Raw genomic sequence first — 22,258 nt, 5'->3', positions numbered from 1 at the left:
GCCTGCACCCGCCGCACACAAATTTCTGCTTTTATCGACCTATATTTGTTAGCTTTTCAATACGTATATTTGTTAACTTGAAAGACAGCTTCCAAAGTTTAGCGGGTAAATGGTAGAAGGCTAATTGGTAAATGTAATTAAGTTTTCAATAAACTAGTCAAAGTTTACAATGTTGGACATTGAAAAAAAACTTATATGCACTATAGTTTTGCAAGGAGTGACTATATACCCACCTTAATTATTTGTTATTGGCGGTCACTTCAGTACATCCTTGAGCAGACTCTCAAGGTTGGCCAACGACCTGCCACCAGGTTGCGCGGTTGAGCGAGAAGCGACCTCCTTCCACTCTGCCGCCCTCCTCCTCATCTCCCTCCCTACTTCTCCTCCTCCCATCACCTCCCTTATCCTCGCCTCGACCACCTCCCGGCGGACGTCGTCGCCGACCTCCACCCCGACGCCCCACTCCATGCACGCGTATCGGCAGTTGGTCTGCTGCTCGGCGAAGAAGGGCCAACATAGCATGGGCACCCCGGCGCTGAGCCCCTCCATCATCGAGTTCCACCCACAGTGCGTCAGGAAGGCGCCCACCGCCTCGTGCTGCATCACCGCCTCCTGCTCGCACCAGCTCGCTAGGAGGCACCTGCCCTTGGTGGCCTCGAGGAACTCGGGAGGCAGCACCGCGGCATCGCCCTTCACCAGGTCGTTCCTCACGATCCACAGGAAGTCGTAGCCACAGTTGGCAAGCCCCCAAGCGAACTCCACCAGCTCCTGCTTGGACATGGTGGTTACGCTCCCGTAGTTGACATACACCACGGAGCGGGGCTCCCTGCCCTGGAGCCACTTGAGACATGACTGGTCTTCTCTCCAGAGGCTGGAGCGTATCCCGGCGAGATCGCCTTCCTGTGAGACCAGCTGCTCGGTGAGTGAGTTAAGCGGGCCGATGGTGTAGACGGGCAGGGGGAGGATGGCGCGCATGGCGTCAAGCGCCGTCTGCTCGAGCTCGTCAAAGGTGTTGAGGATGATGGCGGTCGCGCGGTCCGCATGCTCGACCTCGTGCAGCAGGAAGTTGAACAGGATGTCGCTGCGGTCCGTCGTGCGGACGAAGGATGAGAAGTCTCGGAGACGCATGTGCTTGCTCATCCCGTGTGCCTGTGCCACCGGCGTGTCCAAGTACCCGTTCTTCACTTGGTCCTCATCTGCTCAGATCAATCAACACAAGTTATAGTACCTCCCGGACATGGTTGCTACGTATTGCAAGCTTGCGCCGGCATGGCATGCATACCTTTGAGAGGGGTGAGGCCCTCGTCTAGGAGGAACCGGAAGTTACGGTAGCCCATGAAGCCGCAAGCGCTGGCAGTCCAGAACAGCGCGCACGGCACGCCGAGCTCCGCGGCCGCGTCCACGCAGAAGCTCATGCCATCGCCCACGACGCAGCTCACCGGCGGCGCCCCAACCGCGCCGTTGAGGTCGCGGAGCAGGTTCTTCAAGTGGGGGAGGCAGGTGGTCATCGTGTAGTAACAGAGGGACACCGGGTCCTGCGGGGCATCGGCGTCGGCGTCGACATCAGACGTGGGTATGCCGTCTGGGATGGTGGCGAAGCGGAAGCCCGGGAGGCCGGCCACGGCGCCGGGGCCGCGGGAGCGGACGAGGCGGCGCTGGTTGTACTCGGTGTTGACGAAGGTGATGTGGAAGCCCTTGCGGTGCAGGACCTTGGCCAGCTTCATCATCGGCGTGACGTGCCCCTGCGCCGGGAACGGCACGAGCACGGCGTGGGGCTGCTTCTTGTTCGTGGCCATGTCGTCGCCTAGAGAAATTTTGCGTTTAGTGGGAGAAAATGAGGAACCTCCCTGCTTGCAGTGGCAATGTCACGGTGCAGATGTACATATAGCAGATGAGAGTGAGTGTCCAAGTTTGCCTGAAATTGTGCGCTTTGGACTCATACCGTTCAAAGTCACAACAGATGGCGATACTCTTTTGTACGCATGTGCGGTTTTGAACTTTCTGAAACGGACATTTTTGACTAATCGTCTCGGAAGACTAATCGTATAAACGAGTGACTTCCATTTTTGACTTCCTACGCAACTGGCTTCCTGGTAGCTTCACTTGAACTCTTTTTTGAGGGCTTTGTTTTTGGCAGGAAGCTTCATTTTTTCTCTTTAATTTTGCGGGGAAGGGGAAGCTTCACTTTATAACTGATTAAGGGCATCTCCAATGTTAATCCCTAAATCGAACATCGTATCCGTCCGCTGACCAGTGGGGCACCGGCTGAGCTTCAGCAAGGCTGAAAAGGCCATGGCCCGCCATGGGTTCAAGCAAAAAAAAGTTTTACATGAAGTCTAGCCCACAACAATGCATTGATTTTTAATTTGGTAGCATTGTTTTACTATTAGGCCCACCAAATATTTGTTTGGTAGCTCCGTTACTGTGGTGGGGAGCAGTCCACGGACACTGATGCAGGAGCCGGCCATCCAACCGTGTGCACAAACATGTCAGAGCGGGTTTTAACAACCCAAACAGAATTCATGCAAACTAAATGATTTTCATATAAACCAGATGAAAATATTTACATTTCCAATGACATGTCTTGCCATGTCCGGCAGTAAGCTCACAGGGCCACGGTAAGCCCTGTAGCTAAATGAGAGGGGAAGAATAGCCTCCGCCTCCATTAAGCCTGTGTCAGCGGTTGGTTTCTGGGTGGGGGAAGACGGTCACGGTGGCCTAGGCCGCTGCGAAGTGGCCAAGTCATATTCATGTTCCACCCATCTTCTAGTAATATTCATGTTTCACCTACCTTTGAGGAACAATACCCGAAACCCCGATTTAAATAAAAATGATTAACTTTATATGTAATAATGGAACAAATCTTTAATCAACTTGACCATATTGAAAATGAAGTCATAAGCACTTAAGCAGTCTATTTTTGCAGATTTTATTCACCCAGATTTTGTGCGCTCACTCAAAGAAATTGGATTGCATTGAAGTATAAATATACGCCAATAAAGTAACCAAGTGTATTTAATCAACTTCATCTTGTCGAGCACGAAGTGATAATCACTCCATATATACTGTTGCAGAATACATTTTCTTCACACGACATCGAATCAATTTCATCTAACCAGTGAGTGATGTTCATTCATGTTTCAGAGCTCCATGGGGCTGACCAGCGGCCTCCCCGAGAAGAAGGCGTCGAGGTTGGCGATGACGACCTCAAGCACGCCGCCGATGGACTCCGGCGTGAGCACGGCCCTGTGGTCCGAGAGCACGACGTTCTCCATGGCGAGCAGCTCCGGCGGCACGGCCGGCTCGTTCTCGTACACGTCCAGGCCGGCGCCGCCGATGACGCCCTGGCGGAGGCACCTGAGCAGCTCCGGCTCGTCCACGAGGCCGCCCCGGCCGACGTTGACCAGCACCCCGCCCTTCCCCAGCGCCTCCATCACGTCCCGGTTCACCATGTGCTTGGTCTCGTCTGTCAGCGCGCAGGAGAGCACCAGCACGTCGCTGCCGGCGGCCAGGTCGCGCAGCGCCGGGACGAACGGGTACGGCGCCGACGGCTTGGGCGACCTCGAGTGGTAGGAGACCGCGCAGCCGAAGGCGGCGAGACGCCGGGCGACGCGGGAGCCGATGTTGCCCAGCCCCACGATTCCCACCCGCTTGCCGCTCACCTGCCATCGCCAAGACTCTAGTCAAATCATCCTCTTCTTTGGGATGGCCAACAACAGAGTGAGCAGTAGGTACTAACCTTGGTGGTGAGAGGATAGTCGCCGTCGGCAGCCCACCTGCCGCTGCGGACGTACACGTCGGCGGCGGCCACCCTTCGGAGCACGGCGACGAGAAGCCCGACGGCGTAGTCGGCCGAGTCGGCCGCGAACGCGGCGCCAGCGTTGGTCACGCTGAGCCCGCGGCTCCGGCACGCGTCAAGGTCCACGTGGTCCACGCCCACGGAGGTGCACGCCACGAGCTTGAGCGCCGGGAGCACGCCCAGGTGCTGGGCCGTGACCCGCGGGAGCCCCCCTACCAGCAGCGCCCTCGCCTCGTCCGCGGCCGCGGCGTCGGCGTCCGCCAGCAGCGCGAACCGGTAGCGACCAGCGAGCGCCGCGGCGAACTCCGGGAAGAGCGCCTGCGCCAGCATCACCAGCGGCCTCTCGTCGGCGGGCGGCGGCGCGGCCATGTTCTCTGTTGGAAGATGGGGATGAGGATGGAATCAGCAGGTGATGCTTCGGAGGGACAATGGATGCGGTTGGTGGTTTTAGGGTGACTAGAAGCCAAGCCATTGCTGCTGAATCTCCCGAACCTGCTGCCAATTGTTTTTTGAACTTAGAAAATGACACCACCTAAGGCTCGGAGGTGAACACTGTTGAAATTTCAGCCATATTTTGAGGCTCATGTCTCAGTGTGACCCAATAGAAAATGCACTATCATTTAACTCTATGCTGCCTAAAGTTTTAAAGGCCCACAGTCAAATTTTCTTTTAGGGGAAACCCAAGCTTTATTGATCAAACTCCCGAAGGAGAGGAATACAGAAGGGATCGTGAGGTTGTAGCAACCAAACATGTCTACCCTAATCAAGAAAATATGAAAACTTGGCTAACCTATCAGCATCAACATTTGTAGCATGACTTTCAAACATGAAAAGACAATTGACAAAGGCGGATCTATTGAGGACGGCAATTTCGGATTGTGTCCAGTGATTTTATCCGGGTCTCACTGGATTGTGTGCAGGAATTGGCGAGATGTCTTCACTATGGGCTTTAAGGGTTGAGTGGGACTGCAATTTTTAGCCGGTGGTCGAGGGCTTTTTCCTATCTGGGCCTACTTACTAGTACGGTTGGCCTCTGCATTTTATCGCCATTGGGATACGTGGCATTGTCAGCGCACTGTAGACCGGGGAAAGGGGTAGGCTGAGGCGGCAGTCTATGGTTCTCGCGACGATCACGAGGGCATTTGCGCCCGCCGCTCACTTTGCCTTGCATCGCTTCCTCCCTATGATTAGTTTCACGGCTTGTGCCAGTTCCTTTCACTAAAATTTCTTCGGAGTTGGTCATCATTTTGTTGATTTTTTTTTCACAAATGTTGATGGTACTCCTTCGTATCGGCTTTCTCGGCTACGCTACAAGGTATGGTGCTAATTGTTTCTTCCGTTGTTTCTTGTCGCATGCAGTGGCGGAGCGTGAACCAGATATTAGGGGGAAAAGCAAATGAGAGTATATTACATAGAAAAGGCTAGGGTGATCAGAGACATCGAAGGATTAGCACAACAATTAGCAAAATGATAAGCTTATTTGGCAAATTTTCCTCCATGAATACTGTTCATCCCCAAAATCCATGATTGTTTTTTGTGCAGCTCCCGATTCAAGATATTTCATCCTGAAATTTTACACACATACACATTACATCCTTGTATACATGTGGTAAAAAAATTCAGAAAAATTTAAAATTGAAAGTTTGAGTTTTGAAATTTTCAAAATTAGGCCTCCATCGAATGATAGAAGAACACAGTAATACAAGACCACATGCAAAATGGCGGGGACAAGCACCAATCCACCATGTCCCATGTTGTGCGGGCATGCACATGGCTGGGACGGACCGCTGCCTTTTCCCATGGCGTTTTCTGCTGCACATGCAGATGCAGCAGCGCATGCCCGGGACAAACCGGATGTGCTCATCGTCACGGGGAGAGAAGAGATGGACCAGTTTATTCCTCTAGTCAAAGCCGCTTCAACCCTTCGAAAAATCAAGAAAGCCAGATGCCAGAGATAATAGGGATTTTGTTAAAAGTTCAAAAACATTCAGGAAAGTTCAGGGTAAAATTATCCAAACTGTAGAATTTTTTTCATTGGAGGTTCCGGAGAAAATTATTACAAGCTTAATCTTTGTTGCAAAATAAGTTGAAACTTCCGGAAAAAATGTCGGAACTTGCAAAGAAAAAGTTGAACGGAAGAGATTGTCGATAAATCGTTGCTCAGAACAAACCGCACATAACCATTTATTGGGAGAAACTACATGAGAAAACGCTGCATGTGTAGTGTCTCCACAATCGTATGATTCCAGGAAGAGAAAAGTATGTTTTTCAAACCTAGAGCTTGTAGAGCCGGTCCAAATCATACCTTTTTTGAACTCTAAATGCCCAAAAATTGATATCCTCTAGTACTACTTACGGATTGCGGTCAATCCCGGGCACTAGATCTGTTTGCACCGCGGCGGGAGAAGGACGATCCAACGGTATTCTTGAGTAGAAGCTCAAGGTTGGCCAACGATCTGCCACCAGGTCGGGTCGTGGCACGGACGGCGATCTCCTTCCACTCCATTGCCTTCCGCCTCATCTCCCTCCCCACCTCGCCACCACCCATCACCTCCCTTATCCTCTCCTCCACCACCTCCCGGCGCACGTCGTCGCCGACCTCCATCCCGACGCCCCACTCCACGCACGCGTAGCGACAGTTGGTCTGCTGCTCGGCGAAGAAGGGCCAGCCCAGCATCGGCAGCCCGGCGCTGAGCCCCTCCATCATCGAGTTCCACCCGTAGTGCGTCAGGAAGGCGCCCACGGCCTCGTTCCGCAGCACCGCCTCCTGCTCGCACCAGCTCGCCAAGAAACACCGGCCCTTGGTCGCCTCCAGGAACTCCAGGGGTAGCATGGCGGCGTTGCCCTTCACCAGGTCGTTCCTTACGATCCAAAGGAAGTCGCAGCCGCAGTTGGCCAACCCCCAAGCGAACTCGACCAGTTCTTGGCTGGTCATGGTGGTGATGCTCCCGAAGTTGACGTACACCACGGACCGGGGCTCCCTGCCGCGGAGCCACTCTAGGCAGGACCGGTCTTCCCTCCAAAGGCTGGGGCGAATCGCGGCGAGCGAGGCGCTGCCGTCGCCGCCGTCGGGGACTAGCTGCTCCACAACAAAGTTGAGCGGGCCGATGGTGTAAACTGGCGGGGCGAGGATGGCGCGCATGGCGTCGAGCGCCGGCTGCTCCATCTCGTCAAAGGTGTTGACGATGACGGCATCAGCACGGCTCGCTCGCTCTAGCTCGTGTATCATGAAGTTGAGCAGGATGTCGTCCCGGTCGGTGGTGCGGACGAAGGACGGGAAGTCCCGGAGGCGCATGTGCTTGGTCATGCCGAGAGCATTTGTCACCGGCGTGTCCAAGTAGCCGTTCGTCAGTTGCTCTTCACCTAGCTCATCAAAAGGAACATTGTTTGTTACTTGTTCGTTGTTAGCTTGTTACACATCTCAAAATACTAGAATCTTGGCTGTGATAGCATAGAGGTACCTTTGAGAGGAGTAAGGCCATGATCTACCAGGAACTGAAAGTTGTAATAGCCCATGTAACCGCAGGCGCTGGCGGTCCAGAACAGCGCGCACGGCACGCCGAGCTCCGCTGCGGCGTCCACCGCGAAGCTCATGATGCTGTCCGCGACGACGCACGTCACCGGCGGCGTCCCCGTCCCCGCTGCGCTGTTGTTGAGGCCGCCAAGCAGGCTCTTCAGGTGGGGGAGGCAGGTGGTCGTGGTGGAGTGGCAGATGGACGCCTGGTCCTGGGTGGCGTCGGGGTCGGACGGCGGCAGGCCGTCGGGGATGGTGGCGAAGCGGAAGCCCGGGAGGCCCGCGACGGCGCCGGCGCCGCGGGAGCGGACGAGGCGCCGGTGGTTGTGCTCGGTGTAGACGAAGGTGACGTGGAAGCCCCTGGAGTGGAGGACCTTGGCCAGCTTCATCATCGGGGTGGCGTGCCCCTGCGCCGGGTACGGCACGCACACCGCGTGGGGCTTGCCGTCGGCGCGCATGTCGTCGCCGGGATGGTGTCGATGCAGATCGAGACTCTGGTTTTCTGGCAAGAAAGAAAAGAAATTCAAACTTACGTACGGTACAGAGTGAGTGGGAATACTAATCAGTGCGTGGGCAGCGTGGACAGGGACAGGATAACTCCTTGGTGGTTAGCATTCACCATTCAGTGTACTATAGCGCTAGTTCTTGGCACGTGAAGACCGACGACTAGCATGTGAGATTCCAAGTTTGAGGCTTTATTTTTTAAGTGTGGGGCCGTATCAAATAGTGCACCACGATTGTCTAATTTTGATCCGGTCTAGTTCACCATGTTCCCTACTTTGCTGTATAATTGTCCTGTCAAATGTATGTGATTGATGGGATGAAGAGAGAGGGAAAAGAAAGAGAAAAGGTGGTCCAGTGTGAGCCACATCCCCATATCCCTCATATTTTAAAACCAATATCACAATAATCTATGAAAACAGTAGTGCATGTTATATTTATCACAATAGCTACATGTTAATCGCCTGACTTCCGAATATTGGGTCAGTCGATTTTGGTTGAAGGAAGAAACAAGTGCGGGGAGGAAGAAACTTGCCGGAGGGGAAGAAGAAGGTCGTTGGGCAGGCTACCCCAGTATCTATCTTAGGGTTTTGAGTGGGGGCGGTGGTAGACGGCGGCGGTGGGGGGCGGTGGTGTGGCTTCGCCGGAGAAAAGCTCGTCGCGGGGGGAGGGGGGGGGGCTAGAAGGATGGCCCGGGGCGGCGGAAGCACGACGGTGGGAGGCGGTTGAGGGGAGGGCGGGGTGGCCGGGCTAACGCAGAAGCGCCGCCGGCTGCGGGTGTCGGAGGACGGCGGCTAGGCCGGTGGTACGTGCGGCGGTTACAGGGAAGAAGATGAACAATAGATCGGGCTGGAGGTTGAAGAAATCAATCTGGCCGTTCATTTTGAATCTGACGGTTGAAAACAGATCGACTGACCCAAATCAAATGTTCAGTCAACTTACCCCTAGCCAGTCCCTATATTTATAAGCAAGCAAAATTTTAGAATTATTCTTTAAACTAAGTCTAGAGGAATGTACCTTAATTATTATGTCTTCTACACTTCCTTAGGACAAGTGTGGCTATCGTTTTTGTTCTCGCTCTTCTCTTTCTTGCTTTGCTTTCCACCGTTATCTCTATATCCATTTAGTCTTTTAATCTGACACCTTATCGTTTGGAGGATGGATGTCTACCTCACTTCGAATGAACAACCCAGAAATTCTTCTAATTCTTCAGTTTGAGTTTGTTATTTCGATGGAACTTGGGTAGAAAACTGCTCTCCAAGTGTGAAAATGACATCTCCCAAGAATTGAATGCCAGCCTGAGATTGCTTCACTTGAATTAAAAGTTCTTCCATCTTCTTACATGTTTGTGAAACGAACCATTTTTATCGCCGGATCAACTGAACTCTTCTCATTAGCTTCCAATAAAATGCCATCCTCATGAAAGACCAGACCAGTTTTATAATTATTTCTAAGCCTTTTGAGTAAATAGAGGCTTGGCAGTTCATCTAGCTAGGCAACTCTTAGGACATGGATGAGATTACGACACGAGATACCATGTGTCTCAAATAACTTACATGTGTAAGAACCCACAATGGTTGTTGTTTTGTAAGTTACTAACCTTAGTTTCTTATAACCATCACATATAGTTGTTGTTTTAACCCCACCATCACGTGACATCATCTCAACAAGGCAATGATCCCTATCAGCAAGCAACTCATTTTGAAAACCCTCAAATAGCTCATGCGTGAATACCTCACTGCCATGCTTTTCAATTGTCCAAGATGTCTTCAACACTTGCATTGTATGTAGGCTCATATGGTCCTCTTTCAACTCCTTATGACGTTGTTCTTCCAAAGTCATGTTAAGTCTAAGCCAAAACTCAACCAAAGCATGTTTGTAACCGGTAATACGGGAAAAGTATTGGCATTGTCTAACCTTGAAGTGGTTCTCATAAGTCCTACAAAGCTATTTCCTTCAAGTAAGCGGGTATCCATGATTTTCAGAGGCTGAACCTTTTACTGAACCTATAATCATCCACCAAAAAAATTGCATTTAGGGGGTGCCCAATTCCCGACGCAGCCGTCCAAATCCTACTATGATGACAAGCCAAGCAAAAAAAAAAGCATTTAGGGGGTGCCCAATTCTTCCACACCATCGGATATGAACATGGTACGCTTGGGGAGGAAGAATGGATATGAACCGTTGGATTTCGATCTGACAGCCCTGAAACAAAGTTACCGATGCAAACTTTTTTTCCAGGCAACTGATGAAGAGGTGCTCTCAATAATATAGGAGTATATGTTTTGCCTTTCATGTAGGCCTGCATGCATTACCCAGGTACCTTTTCTTTTACAGTATTATTACACCCAGGTACTTAATCACTGGTCTTATACATTTTATATACTAGCATGACTCTGTCTGTGTTCTTTGACTTGACTGACGTATGCATGCATTTTTACGCACGCGCACACACAAATAAGTACGGAGTATATGGTAGTATAAGTACTTCTGTAGTAACTTCCTCCTTGTGATCGATCGATCGACGACATGGATTAGCGTGGAGAGCGAAGCAGCATGGTCTCGATGGTGATTCCCGGCCCGAAGGCCTGGCGCCCCACTCCGGCAGCAGCAGGTGGCCACTATCCTCCTCCTTCTTACGACGCCGGCGCAGCTCGTCGAGCACGAAGAAGATGGTGGCGCCACTCATGTTGCCGTACTCGCGGAGCACACGCCGGCTGGCCGCCAACTTACCCGGCTCCAGTTTGAGCACCGTGTCTATGTTATCCAGGATCGGACGGCCACCCGGGTGCACCGCCCAGAAGAGCTCGTTCCAGGAAGCCGGAGCATCGCCATCGAACGCGTCGAGGAGGCATCGCTCGACGTTCTGCCCGATCAGCATCGGCACCTGGATGGCGAGGTGGAAGTCTATGCCGCCTGCCGTGGCCTGCATGCTGATCACGTGCTCGGTCCAGGGGATCGTGTTCTGCGTGGTGGTGACCATCTCAAAAAGCGGGCGCTCGCCTTCACTGAAGGGGCCGGCGCCGACGATTACGGCGCCGGCGCCGTCCCCGAACAAGGCATGGCCCACGAGGTTGGCCCTGTTGGGGCTACCGAAGCAGATGAGGGTCGTCTCGGCGCAGGCCACGAGGACGCGCGCCCCGCGGTTGTTCTCGGCCAGCTCCTTGGCAAGGTGGAGCGCCCTGGCCCCGCCGTAGCAGCCGTGGAGGCTGAGGATGGTGCGGCAGACCGTGGTGCGGAGGCTGAGAAGCGTGGCCAGCTTGAGGTCGGCGCTCGGGGCCTGGAGGGCAGAGTAGGTGCTGAAGACGAGGTGGGTGATGTCGGTGGCCGGGCGGCCCCACTCGGCGATGGCCTTGGCCGCGGCGGACTGTGCGAGCTTCGGCATGTCGGTGGCTACCATGTCTATTCGAGCGTCAAGGGATGGAAGCTCCCTGTCGAGGAACTCCGGGTGGGCGCCCAGTGTCTCCTCGGTCAGGTGGAAGTGGCGCTTCTCGATGCAATTATGAAAACAGTCTTGCTAAACCTCACTGGATGCTATATTTCCGAGATCTTACTTTGAGATCGGTGTAATTTTTTATTTTTCATATTTGTTTCTTACATGTTATATCATTTAAGTATTTGACTGACACTTGGTCAAGTCTTAGTCGATTGAAAACTAGCCACACTCAGGGGGCGGAGGACCTGGTAGGCCGGTAGGGCAAGGCAGGGCGACCGTCTTACCTTAGATTTTGCCAAAAATAATTTGTATAGGCATCATCGGTTGCCATGTCGAGTTCATGCATGGTGGCGGCTGGATCCGTTCGTCGCTAGGAGGAAGAAGGGAGTAGAAACGAAGGGAAGCAGTCGTCGGCTAGGGTTGGGGTATTGGACCGTGTGTTTCATTGTGGGCCAAGGTGCCTAGTTAAGTGGTGGGCTGGAGATACAATTTCATGGGCACTTAATAGTAAAGGAAAATTTACTATTAAGTCGGTCTATGAGTGGTTAGAGAGAAACTTATCTGGCCCTAACTATAAATGGGTGTGGAAAGCTCCTATTCCGTTGAAAATTAAAATCTTTTTATGGCAGCTATTTCAGAATGTTGTGCTTACGCGAGATAACCTGCGCAACAGGAAGTGGTCTGGGAATCCTGCATGCTCCTTTTGTACAAGTGTGGAAACAGCGAACCACTTATTCTTTACTTGCCCGCTTGCCCGTACGGTTTGGGGCGTGCTGGGGATGACAGTTGGAACTTCTTGCTGTCCTCGATCGCTTTGGCAAAGTTGGGCTTGGCTTTATAAGTTCTTTCCAGGAGGAAAGCATTTCTATATGATGATTATTGCTGCCATATGTTGGGGAATTCGGTGCCTCCGCAAGAAAGTTACTTTTGATAAATATGTTGCTCATACTCCACTGGAGGCTGTTCTCATTGCTTGCTCGTTTATGTTGTATTGGGCAGGTTTGCTTAAAGGAGAAGATAAGGTGAAGTTCCAGACTGGTGTGAAGAGGTTGGCTAACGCGGCTGCTGCTCTGGCGGACAGATCCTTCCCTTGTGGCAGACTTCTCTTGGGAGACAGGGATGGGATCCAGATCGGCTAGCTGGGATCATTGCTAGTGTTTTTGGTCTTGTTTCCACTGGGGTTTGATGCCCGCTAGACTAGCTCTTCCTGGTAGCATTTTGCTCAGCGTCTTACATCAGCAGTTTCATCCTTGAAACTTTTTTAGTTGGGCAGTGGCTTGTAACTGTCATCAGGTTTTCGTCCCATGGCGGATGGTCCGTTCCAGGATCATCATGTGGTGGGTTTCCTGATGATGCGCCAACTCGCCCCCCCCTTTCAGTCTCCTTTTGCTTCCATCATTTCGGTCTAGATTCCTTTAGTAAGTGGCTGGACAACAAAGACTTGATAACAGACTGATGTATTTCTGTTGATTGCAAAATTAATGGAAAGGGCTGTGAGCCCGGTTGGAAAAAAAAAGGTGGTGGGCTGGATACCCGTGGGATTGTGCCTATCCAACGAATTGCTCACGTGCGTGCATTATTTCCGGCTAGAATCATCGGCTGATCTAGCTAAATGTGTTCTGTTTCTCAAAAAAAAAAGAAGCTAAAGGTGTTCTGCTTCTTTGAAAAAAAGGCTAACGAATACATGTGTCAGAGGATTTGATCGGGCAAACTTGGTGCTAGCTGTGTACGTGTGGTACTCGAGCTACTATGGTGCATATGGGGTAAAATATCTAAACGAGAGTGCATCGGCCAAGGAGTAGAATTAGTGTGTACTCCTATGTTCCACTTCATTTTGTGTTATACTTTTCCCCACCTTCATCAACATATTTGGCACAACACCGACAAAAATGCAGCCTTGGAAGTGAGCGGTGGTTGGTAGTTCCATTTTATTTCTGTGATTGTATGTGGAATATATAACATTATTAGTGTGCATGTTCTATTTCATTTTGTGTTATATACTTTTTCTATGCTTTAGAGTTCGCCCCACCTTAATTTTATTTCGTCCTCCGCCACTGGCCACGCTCTTATGAAAATTGAAACAAATCCTCACAATTTTTTATCGTGTTCTTTTCTAAAAAAAATAGACTGATCAGGCAACTGAGAATTAGCAAAACTATCTATGAATGAATGAAAACATAAAGATTACAGTCAATCCAAGGAAATAATTAATGGACGTGTGCTTACAGATTCTCTTTAACTTTTCCTTGAGTTCAGTAAGGTGGTCGCTCTTGGTCACGCGGAACAACTTCTCCGCAAAGACATCTTGGGGCTGCAGGAGATTCGTTGGGTTCGTCGTACCTATGGCGAGCATCGCCGCAGGGTCTTCCGCTTGCTGCCGCATGCCCATCTTTCCGTTTGTTCTTGCAGTCATGGCCGATGGATGAGCGTTGTATGTATGTTACGTTCTTTGCTGGGTGCACTTTGGAATGTTCAAGCTGATGCGTCTACAGGGGCTCCGCTGGCTCATCCTTTTATAGTTTGTTTTGTCTAACTTTCAACAACCTATGCATATATTTTTGGGAGAGCCTGAGACTTTGTATTAAAATAGAGTCAACACCTATCTATTATTAAAAATACTTGACGGGTTAATTATCCAAAAAAAGAGAAATCGCTAGAAAATTGAACATTAATCTGAATTTCTATATACTAAAAATACTTGACTGTTTAACCAGAAAAAAGAAATATGCTAGAAATTACCACAGTAATATATATATATTAAAAGTGCTTCACCGAAAAAGGAGAAATATGCTAGAAATTACCATAAAAATTAGAAACATCTGACCTTTAATTTTGTACATCTAAAAACCACAACCGATATGTCCACTTACTCAGCGATGACATCCCTAAAATCAGCCACCGTGTTACCCTTTCAGTAGAGCACCGCTTTTGGGCATTCGTGATGTAAAACTTAGTTAGTTATACATCCACATCATTGATTGGAGATGCTCTTATTATATCTAAAAGGAAAGTCATCATCTGAAGCGTGTGTTCGTGCCTTGCTTCATGGATTGATCTGCCTTTTGTGCATGTGTTTCCAGCCAGCAAAAGAATTCATTGGGAGGCTCTTCTCGTACATACTAGTCTCCCCAAGAAATCAAGACAAATCTGACCAATATGCAGTTCCTGTGTGCTGGCCAGTGGAGGAATAGATAAGCTAGCTTTTTGGTACGTACTAGCCAGTAGCCTCGCTATGAAATCAATCAACTTGTCTGCTTTCCTAACTTAGTTGGACACGCATGTTTCTTTGCCGGCAAGCAATCTGAAGCCCACAAGGTGATCTTCTGCATGCATATATTGTCCTTTTCTTTTTCATTACTTGCCCCACCTATTTCTAGCAGAAGATCTCTAGATTAAATATATGGAGTAGTTTGTACATATATGGAGTATTTCCACACAAAGTACTAATAATAGTACTATTTTGTAACTGTTTCGATTCATCTTTGCTTTTCCATTTACCGAGGCATGAGATACGATTAACAACATAAGAAAGTTTCATATTGATCATGGCTATATATCCATATAAATGTACATGGTCATGGCAATATGCGTAAACCTATATGGCTATACCCACAAATTTTTGGTTACAAACTTGAGTGACTTTTCTCTATTATTAGTACTTTGTCTGTCTCAAAATAATTTATCTCCATACATGTAATAATTATAATAGCCCTGATATTTCCGTAAAGTAGTAGTTGTTTAGACATTCGTGATCAATAGTGTGTTATTTGGCTATTGGTATATATTTGTCCCAACATGTATCTGAGCATTATTTGGACTCATTATAATGTGTATTTGGTTGTCCGAATTCCAGTTTTGGCTAATTTTTTCGATAAAGGGCTCTTTATTACTTAAAAGATTTAAGCATTACACCCGGCCTCTGTATAACTGAGATGCACACAGCCATAACCAAGTTCACATATCAAAAATAGAAAAAACGCTGAATACAAGTAATTATGTGGAAATTGTAAGCACACTGCATTCTTGGTTGGATCTGGAAAAGCTCTAGCAGGCTTAGGCACAAGATATTCCTTTGGTTACTACTCTATGATATAGTGAACTCAAGAAATCTGATAAAACGAAAATCATTTCACCTGGACTGCTATGAGTGTGTTTTCAAGGCATCTGTTTTGGGACTGCTACTTCTCTCAAGATTGCTGGAGCAGTATTTAACCAGCCAAAAAGATTGCCATCTCTATCTATGATATGTTGCTGGCCAAGCAAAATTTGCCGCCCAAGATTGCAATGGAAATAGTCATTCAAGGCTGTTGGAACATTTGGATGCAGCCCAATGGGAAAATATTCAGAAATGAGGTACCAAGTGTCAACTGTTGGAAATTGAAGCTTAAACAATATTTAGAACTCCTGCAAAGCACAGTGCTGCATTACAAGACTGGATCAGTGCTCCTCTGTGATGGTTGCACTAGGAACACTTTAGATGTTTTTTGCTCATGATTACCTCTAGAACTGGCATTGGATGACTTTCTTTGTTTTAATTATTTTTGTTTTTCTTTTGTATTTCGCTTTGTATATACTATAAATGAAAATATACCGTAGAACTATTGTTCTATGGTTTGCGCTTAAAAAAACAAAGGAGGGCCAATCCGAAGATCATGCTTCCATCCATATCGGGTAAAAGTATCTCTCGCCATGGCCTACAATCGTGTACACACCTCCGTAAACAGGTCTCTGTTCTTCACACGTTGTAAAGACTACCATAAACGAAGCATAGTTTTATCCTTAAAAATCTTATCATTTCTACATTGACAAAGCGATCAGATAACGACAAACGCTCCAGTTTTGGCTAATCGAGGTTCCGACCAGTACCCACACCAGATGAGCTGTAAACCATAGAAGCCACACGTGGCAAGAAAAGCGAGGGACGAGGGAGTACGTAATAAAGAACAGAGTCTAGAGAAATCTATGAGATGTCATCGTGAGGCTATGTGCAGATATGTAGTTGAAGTTTTCGTGCCGGACCTGTCCTGGACATTCAGAGCAATGTTGGCTTAGGGACGAAGGATATGGCGGTGTACAACAGAGATCATGGCGTGGCTACTTGGACTTATGGCGTGCCTAGGTGGCCATTGTCTCAATGGATCTGAACCACGTGTATGTATTTTTTATCCATACGCGGCAATAGCTAGACAGATAAATATAGACTAAGGTGGCCATGAGTAACAAGTGCATACACGCCGCAGTTGCAGTTTGTAATTGTATATGTGGACATGGTTAATCCGGTCATTGTTTTTCTTTTCGAGAGTACGTCTAGGCATACCATAGCTTTATAGAAGGTAGAATTTAGTTACAAGAAAGCTACCACTGATGCGAACACGGAGCGTAGCATGAACACCACACCCGGCAAGACCACAGACAAACACCACCGCTATACCATAGCTTTATAGAAGGCAGAATTTAGTTACAAGAAAGCTACCACTGATGCGAACACGGAGCGTAGCATGAACACCACACCCGGCAAGACCACAGACAAACACCACCGCTATACCATAGCTTTATAGAAGGCAGAATTTAGTTACAAGAAAGCTACCACTGATGCGAACACGGAGCGTAGCATGAATACCACACCCGGCAAGACCACAGACAAACACCACCGCTATACCATAGCTTTATAGAAGGCAGAATTTAGTTACAAGAAAGCTACCACTAATGCGAACACGGAGCGTAGCATGAACACCACACCCGGCAAGACCACAGACAAACACCACCGCTAGGCAAGCTACAATGCAAAAAGCCTATCCTAAACTGATAAAGAGCACCGCGTCTCAACCGACGCCAGACACCTCCGAAGACCACACTTCTACAGAACTTCTCTTGTCAACGCACCATCCATCCTTGGCGTCTAAGAGAAAGTGGCAGATGAATGGCAGGACTCGATCCAATCCGGGAAGACACCGTCTTGGACTCACCGACGACGAACGTACATAGCACCACTGAGTATCAGAAAATGATAGCGGCGAACGCCGGAGAAGAGCAAGGCGGAGCCAGTCATGTCTCCAAACACAATGCTCCCAACAGAGGAGTGGCGTCGAGTACGCTGCCATTGTGCTGATCCGTACATCGAATCTAGGCTTTCGCCCGGAGACATCCACCAATACCAAGCGCGCGAGGGATGAGGCGAACACGCTCGACGATGCCTCCAAGGAGGGGAATGACATCCACGGGTGCCATCACCGCCGGCCCGGCAGGAGCCATGCAAGATTTTCATCCGCGCGTCGCCCATCTCCACGCCTCCATGGGATTGGCAGCCCTACCAAGAAGCCTCACACCGCCGCCACCGCAACACTTGGCGATGTAGCTGCATAGACGAGGACCGACGACCGACCACCTAGCAGGGAAATCGGGACCACACCATCCACCCCTAGCCTGCACAAGGGTTCGCAGCCAACCAGCACCTCCGGCTAGGTCCAGGACTGCTCGCGACGGCCGTCGCCCACTCCAAGGGACGGCCTTGCGACGGTCAGACCCGCCTCTCCATAGAAAAATCCCAGGCCGGCACCACCAGGAAAGCACCACCGCTCACCACGCCACACAGGGATGACTGAACGCTCGCTGCTCGCAAGACCTCATCTTGGCCGAGCCATCGCAGCGCCGCCACCAACCTGCCCGTGAGAACCCAGCACTGCCTCCCGCTGGTGTCGCCGCCACCAGAACGAGCCACGTCTCCGCTGCCAGACCCCAACAGGCCCTCCGCATCACCACCTCACCTGCCGTGCGCCGGCCATAAACCCTCACTTCCAGCGCAGATCTGGCCTCACTCAAGCGCCGCCGCGGCGAGGAGCACCAAGCCGCCACCAGCCTGTGCGCTCCGCTGCGACACGCCATCATTAGCTAGTTGCGCCGGGCTTCTCCCCCTCCAGCCAGCGCCCACCACCGAGCCTTGACGAGTCGACCACCGAGACACCTCGCCAGCCTCGCTGGATCGAGCCCCGCACAACCGGACCAGCAGGAAGACCATCACGCGCTCGACCCCGCCGCCACCAGCCCCGCACGACCATGCGCCGGATCCGGGCTGAGTAGCCCCGGATCCACTCCCCGGCGCCCGTGAAGAGGCCCACCGTACTGGATCTCGCAGCGCCGCCGAATGGATCCCCCGCTAGCTGGCGAGGCCGACGCAAAGGAGCCCCGCCGCCCCCGAGCCGCCAGAGGAGGTGACGCGGGGGGAGGGGATTTTTGCGCGAGAGGATCCGGTCATTGTGAGGTATCGTTGCACTTAGCTGCACACAATATCTATACATTGGGGAGCAACAACAACGGCATGGCTTCAAGTTGTTTACGTGCAACAACTTTATGCCTCAGCCGGCCATTTAGCTTGGAGGTCGGGATTTCTTCGAACTGCTCCCATATTCATTCTTTCTTAATGTGTATGGTAGATTTTCTGAAGCCAATTAGGTGTATATGTGATCATGTACACATGCTTCTTAATGCCCGTCCAAATTGGAACTCAAAATATGTTTCTGCATATAACACAAGATCATGTTAGAATCTTCTTAATTTCACGTACAAGATATGTGTACGGCAGTTCCTATACAAATCACACTTGGTTCAACTTGAAATTAAGACTTATATACATACTGCCAAATCAAATTAAATATTCCCACTTTTGTCATTCATGCGACATGTATTCATCAGTCTGAACAAAACACACGTACAAAATCAAGTATGATGCTAATAAGCCATTGCAGAGGAAGATGGCTTGAGTCAGGCCTGCAGCCATGGCGACTCTCAACGAAGCAGAGAGAACAACAACAGAGCCCAGCTAAAACAAAATTGGTTGCTCTGACCTAATATCATACAAAGTGTTGGGCTATGCAGTGGTAATGGAATTTGTTTTGCTATGATTCAACTTTGAAGAAGATTCTGTAGATAATAATGGGACTACATGAGGGAGAAGAGGTATATATTCCAAGAATCAATGTCACCAACTGAATCTGTGTGGACGCTCCTTCTAAAGTGGAGACAATATCCTATCTCGGTAAAAGCCCGGAACAATCTCTAAACAAGGTAGGACTATGTCCGCAAAAACATTTTTCTTCCACATATGGAGAGTTTTCCATAGTACTCTGAAGAGTTACAAAAATGAATAAACTGTGGGTAATGATAAACAACAAAGATAGCAAAGATGATGAAGTGGTTAAGGCAATAGTCTATAAATAATTTTTATTAAGGTAGAAACATAAATCAACAGTTTTTGTATTATGGTTATCAAACTAGATGGCGTTTCTGGCCTTTTAGATAAGCATACATACTGCAAAGATAGTTTTTTGTGGAAGAAATGTCTTCAAATTAAGATTACAAGCTAATGTATGCGAACATGATTTTTATTAACTATAAATAGCATGAAGGATATGGTTCACTATACTACCGAATAGAAGCAATGACGTAATGGAAACAGTTAATAAAAAATAGACACAATTACTCGCTTTAATATGTGATTTGATAGGCTTATGGTATCTTATAATTTATATACATGATAAATGTTACAAATTAATGACCATTGTGATACTACCTCGATCAATATTCTTTAGTATCTCATATATGATGCTTATTATGTATTACAATCCTATAATGTGAGTGCATTTGTGTATCTATGTACATTATATGTACTATAATTCCACCAACCCTCCTTTTCCTATTCAATTATTTTCTATTTAATTTGCTTCTTGGGATTTGGGAAGTTAATACTATAGATAACCACAAATATTGTTAGTGTTCAAATTGTTGGATATGCACAAGGGTAGGGCGACCAATGTTGTCGATGCATGTCCCAAGCCCGAAAAAGGACGAACAAGTTTTGTCATCAGCAACAGCCCATTAAGTAAATGCCTGGATCAACAACCATTTCGAAAAACGTGTGCATAATAAATCACCTACCATTTGAATCTTAATGGTTAGGTAAAAAATAAATATTCCACTGGTCATCTAAGATACATTTGGTTCTCCTTATGTACATGTGTGCTACTTACACTATGTGTTAGGTTATCTATAGTCGATCCACTTAAATTTGGCTCCTCAAACGTCCGTGGACGCGTCCCGCCAGTGTCCGGGTGTATCTGTTTTACGCCCTCATTTGTGCATGCATGCAGCCATGTCCCTCATTTCCCCCCCAAAATTGTCAGGTTAAATGCATTTGATTGGTGGAGAGAGAGAGAGAGAGAGAGAGAGAGAGAGAGAGAGAGAGAGAGAGAGAGAGAGAGAGAGAGGGGCCACATCGCACATGCATGCCGCGCCTTAGTGCGTCCGTGATCCCTCACATCCTCCTCATATATGAGCTGGATATATGAGAGGGTTCACGGACAACACAAACATATGGGGACAATGTGAGCAGTTTGGTTGGGTGGATTTTTTCCCTTGTCTTCCCTGTATGGGCAGTGATCCAGCAGTCCGCCCAGATGTACAGGGGCAATTTAAGGGGTCCCGATGTTGATGCCCTTAGGGAATTATTACTTCTCAAACCAAAGCAGCATGCCAAAAAAGTTTGGATATGATACCAATATGGATATCTCGACCGAGCTTATTATATAAATATGCAATTTTCACACTACGGATAACAAATAAGAATGAAGAAAAAGATAAATTGTTATTTGGTTATCATAGAGAAAAACCAACATGTCTAGAATGCAACCATATAGGCAGTTTTGTAGTTAGTTTTTTTTATGGAAACACCTAAATACCGATGGAGAAAAATAGTTCTCTCCACTAAGATTTAGAGACACTCATAGATGGGTTCAAGACTGCCGTACTGACCAATGAAACAATGGTTGGTTCTCTAAACTATTTTATTTAGTCTTGAAATATTTAAATTGTAAGTCTCATATTTACATTTTCCAGAGTTGGTTACATAAAATATTTGTCAAATAAAATGATAATCTCTCATTATAAAGGCTCAAATGTTGGCCATATAAATATTCAATATTAAGTTGTTAAACTAACATTAGCAGGTCTTATATTTCTAATGACAACACAATTGGTTCGAACATTACTTAAAACAAATCAGATGTTATGCTCTCTTCATAAAATTTTAAAAATTCTAGCCCGCGGATCGAGTGGGCCCGTCTCCTAGTTAATTAGAAAATGCATGCGTTGCTTGACAGGTTATCTATTTAATTGTTTTATTTCTTTCAGAAGGTCTAATATTTTTTAACGGCAATCTCATCCATGATGACACTACAGCCTCACAATGGACCATCTCAATGTGGACTAGGGATCGTTGGAGCAACCTCAAACCAAGAATGTGGGGCACTGGATCATAGGACATCTAGTAGCTTCCTCGTCCATGATGACACCACAGTCTCATAGTGGACCATGTCGGTGTGGACTCAAGGATGGTTGCAGGCTTGCAGCAACCTCAAACCAGCAATGTGGGGCGCTGGATAGTAGGACATGCACTAGCTATAGTTGGTTAGCAAGTACTCCCTAAACTAATATAAGAGCGTTTAGATCACTACTTTAGTGATCTAAACGCTCTTATATTAATTTACGGAGGGAGTAATAGTCAAGACAATAAACTGAAGACCGGAACCAGCAATGTGGGGCACTGGATACTAGGACATGTACTAGCTATAGTTGGTTAGCAAGTAATAGTCAAGACAATAAACTGAAGACCGGAGTCATAGAACTTCAATATTGATGAAGTCACTACAGGTGCCTCGTGGAATATCACCTTTCATGGAATAATAATCCGTGTTAACAAAAAACACAAGGTGTTGAACATGACGTTTAATTCCTGGTGGGCTAGGGGTACAACCACCCTCCTAGCTATCCAACAACCTTCCAAGCATGGATCAGCCGGCTGACACCATATGCTCTCTAATACATTTCCATCTCTTCAAAAACATGACGTGTCACAGTGTTTGGGGCCGTACCCCCATCGGGTAGATTCAATATTGGAGCGTAGTGTTTAGTAATTGGACAAATTGATGGGGACGCAGCCGCAGCTGCGCCTTCTCAA

The 22,258-nt window shown here is 48.4% G+C and overlaps 3 protein-coding genes and 1 pseudogene across 3 annotated transcripts; all 4 read right to left on the bottom strand.

The window, feature by feature from the left end:
* Nucleotides 1-121: 121 nt before the first annotated feature.
* Nucleotides 122-1,902, bottom strand: LOC109751458 (7-deoxyloganetin glucosyltransferase). The gene is made up of 2 exons (XM_020310341.4): nucleotides 1,283-1,902; nucleotides 122-1,196 (listed from the first exon to the last, which is right to left on the bottom strand). The coding sequence occupies exons 1-2, from the start codon at nucleotides 1,794-1,796 to the stop codon at nucleotides 256-258; spliced, it is 1,455 nt and encodes a 484-aa protein (XP_020165930.1). The 5' UTR covers nucleotides 1,797-1,902; the 3' UTR covers nucleotides 122-255.
* A 1,063-nt stretch (nucleotides 1,903-2,965) lies between these two features.
* LOC109751459 (glyoxylate/hydroxypyruvate reductase HPR3) lies at nucleotides 2,966-4,382 on the bottom strand. Its single transcript, XM_020310342.3, has 2 exons — nucleotides 3,740-4,382; nucleotides 2,966-3,662 (listed from the first exon to the last, which is right to left on the bottom strand). The coding sequence occupies exons 1-2, from the start codon at nucleotides 4,166-4,168 to the stop codon at nucleotides 3,141-3,143; spliced, it is 951 nt and encodes a 316-aa protein (XP_020165931.1). The 5' UTR covers nucleotides 4,169-4,382; the 3' UTR covers nucleotides 2,966-3,140.
* Nucleotides 4,383-5,927: 1,545 nt separating this feature from the next.
* On the bottom strand, nucleotides 5,928-8,011 carry LOC109751457 (7-deoxyloganetin glucosyltransferase). The gene is made up of 2 exons (XM_020310340.4): nucleotides 7,261-8,011; nucleotides 5,928-7,162 (listed from the first exon to the last, which is right to left on the bottom strand). Exons 1-2 carry the CDS (start codon nucleotides 7,769-7,771, stop codon nucleotides 6,165-6,167), a joined length of 1,509 nt encoding a protein of 502 aa, XP_020165929.1. The 5' UTR covers nucleotides 7,772-8,011; the 3' UTR covers nucleotides 5,928-6,164.
* A 2,203-nt stretch (nucleotides 8,012-10,214) lies between these two features.
* Nucleotides 10,215-13,788, bottom strand: LOC109751453 (bisdemethoxycurcumin synthase-like; annotated as a pseudogene).
* Between the last annotated feature and the right edge of the window lie 8,470 nt (nucleotides 13,789-22,258).

This window comes from Aegilops tauschii, chromosome 2 (assembly GCF_002575655.3).
Source record: "Aegilops tauschii subsp. strangulata cultivar AL8/78 chromosome 2, Aet v6.0, whole genome shotgun sequence".
Classification (NCBI taxonomy): Eukaryota; Viridiplantae; Streptophyta; class Magnoliopsida; order Poales; family Poaceae; genus Aegilops; species Aegilops tauschii.
The sequence above is the reverse complement of the archived record's forward strand: the minus strand, read 5'-3'. Positions and strand labels throughout refer to the sequence as shown.

Coding starts and splice junctions, on each gene's coding strand:
- LOC109751458 (XM_020310341.4), bottom strand. CDS start 1,796: ATGGCCACGAACAAGAAGCAGCCCCACGCCGTGCTCGTGCCGTTCCCG. Junction 1,197..1,282: donor GGGCCTCACCCCTCTCAAAG/GTATGCATGCCA, acceptor TGATCTGAGCAG/ATGAGGACCAAGTGAAGAAC.
- LOC109751459 (XM_020310342.3), bottom strand. CDS start 4,168: ATGGCCGCGCCGCCGCCCGCCGACGAGAGGCCGCTGGTGATGCTGGCG. Junction 3,663..3,739: donor ACTATCCTCTCACCACCAAG/GTTAGTACCTAC, acceptor TGGCGATGGCAG/GTGAGCGGCAAGCGGGTGGG.
- LOC109751457 (XM_020310340.4), bottom strand. CDS start 7,771: ATGCGCGCCGACGGCAAGCCCCACGCGGTGTGCGTGCCGTACCCGGCG. Junction 7,163..7,260: donor TGGCCTTACTCCTCTCAAAG/GTACCTCTATGC, acceptor TTGATGAGCTAG/GTGAAGAGCAACTGACGAAC.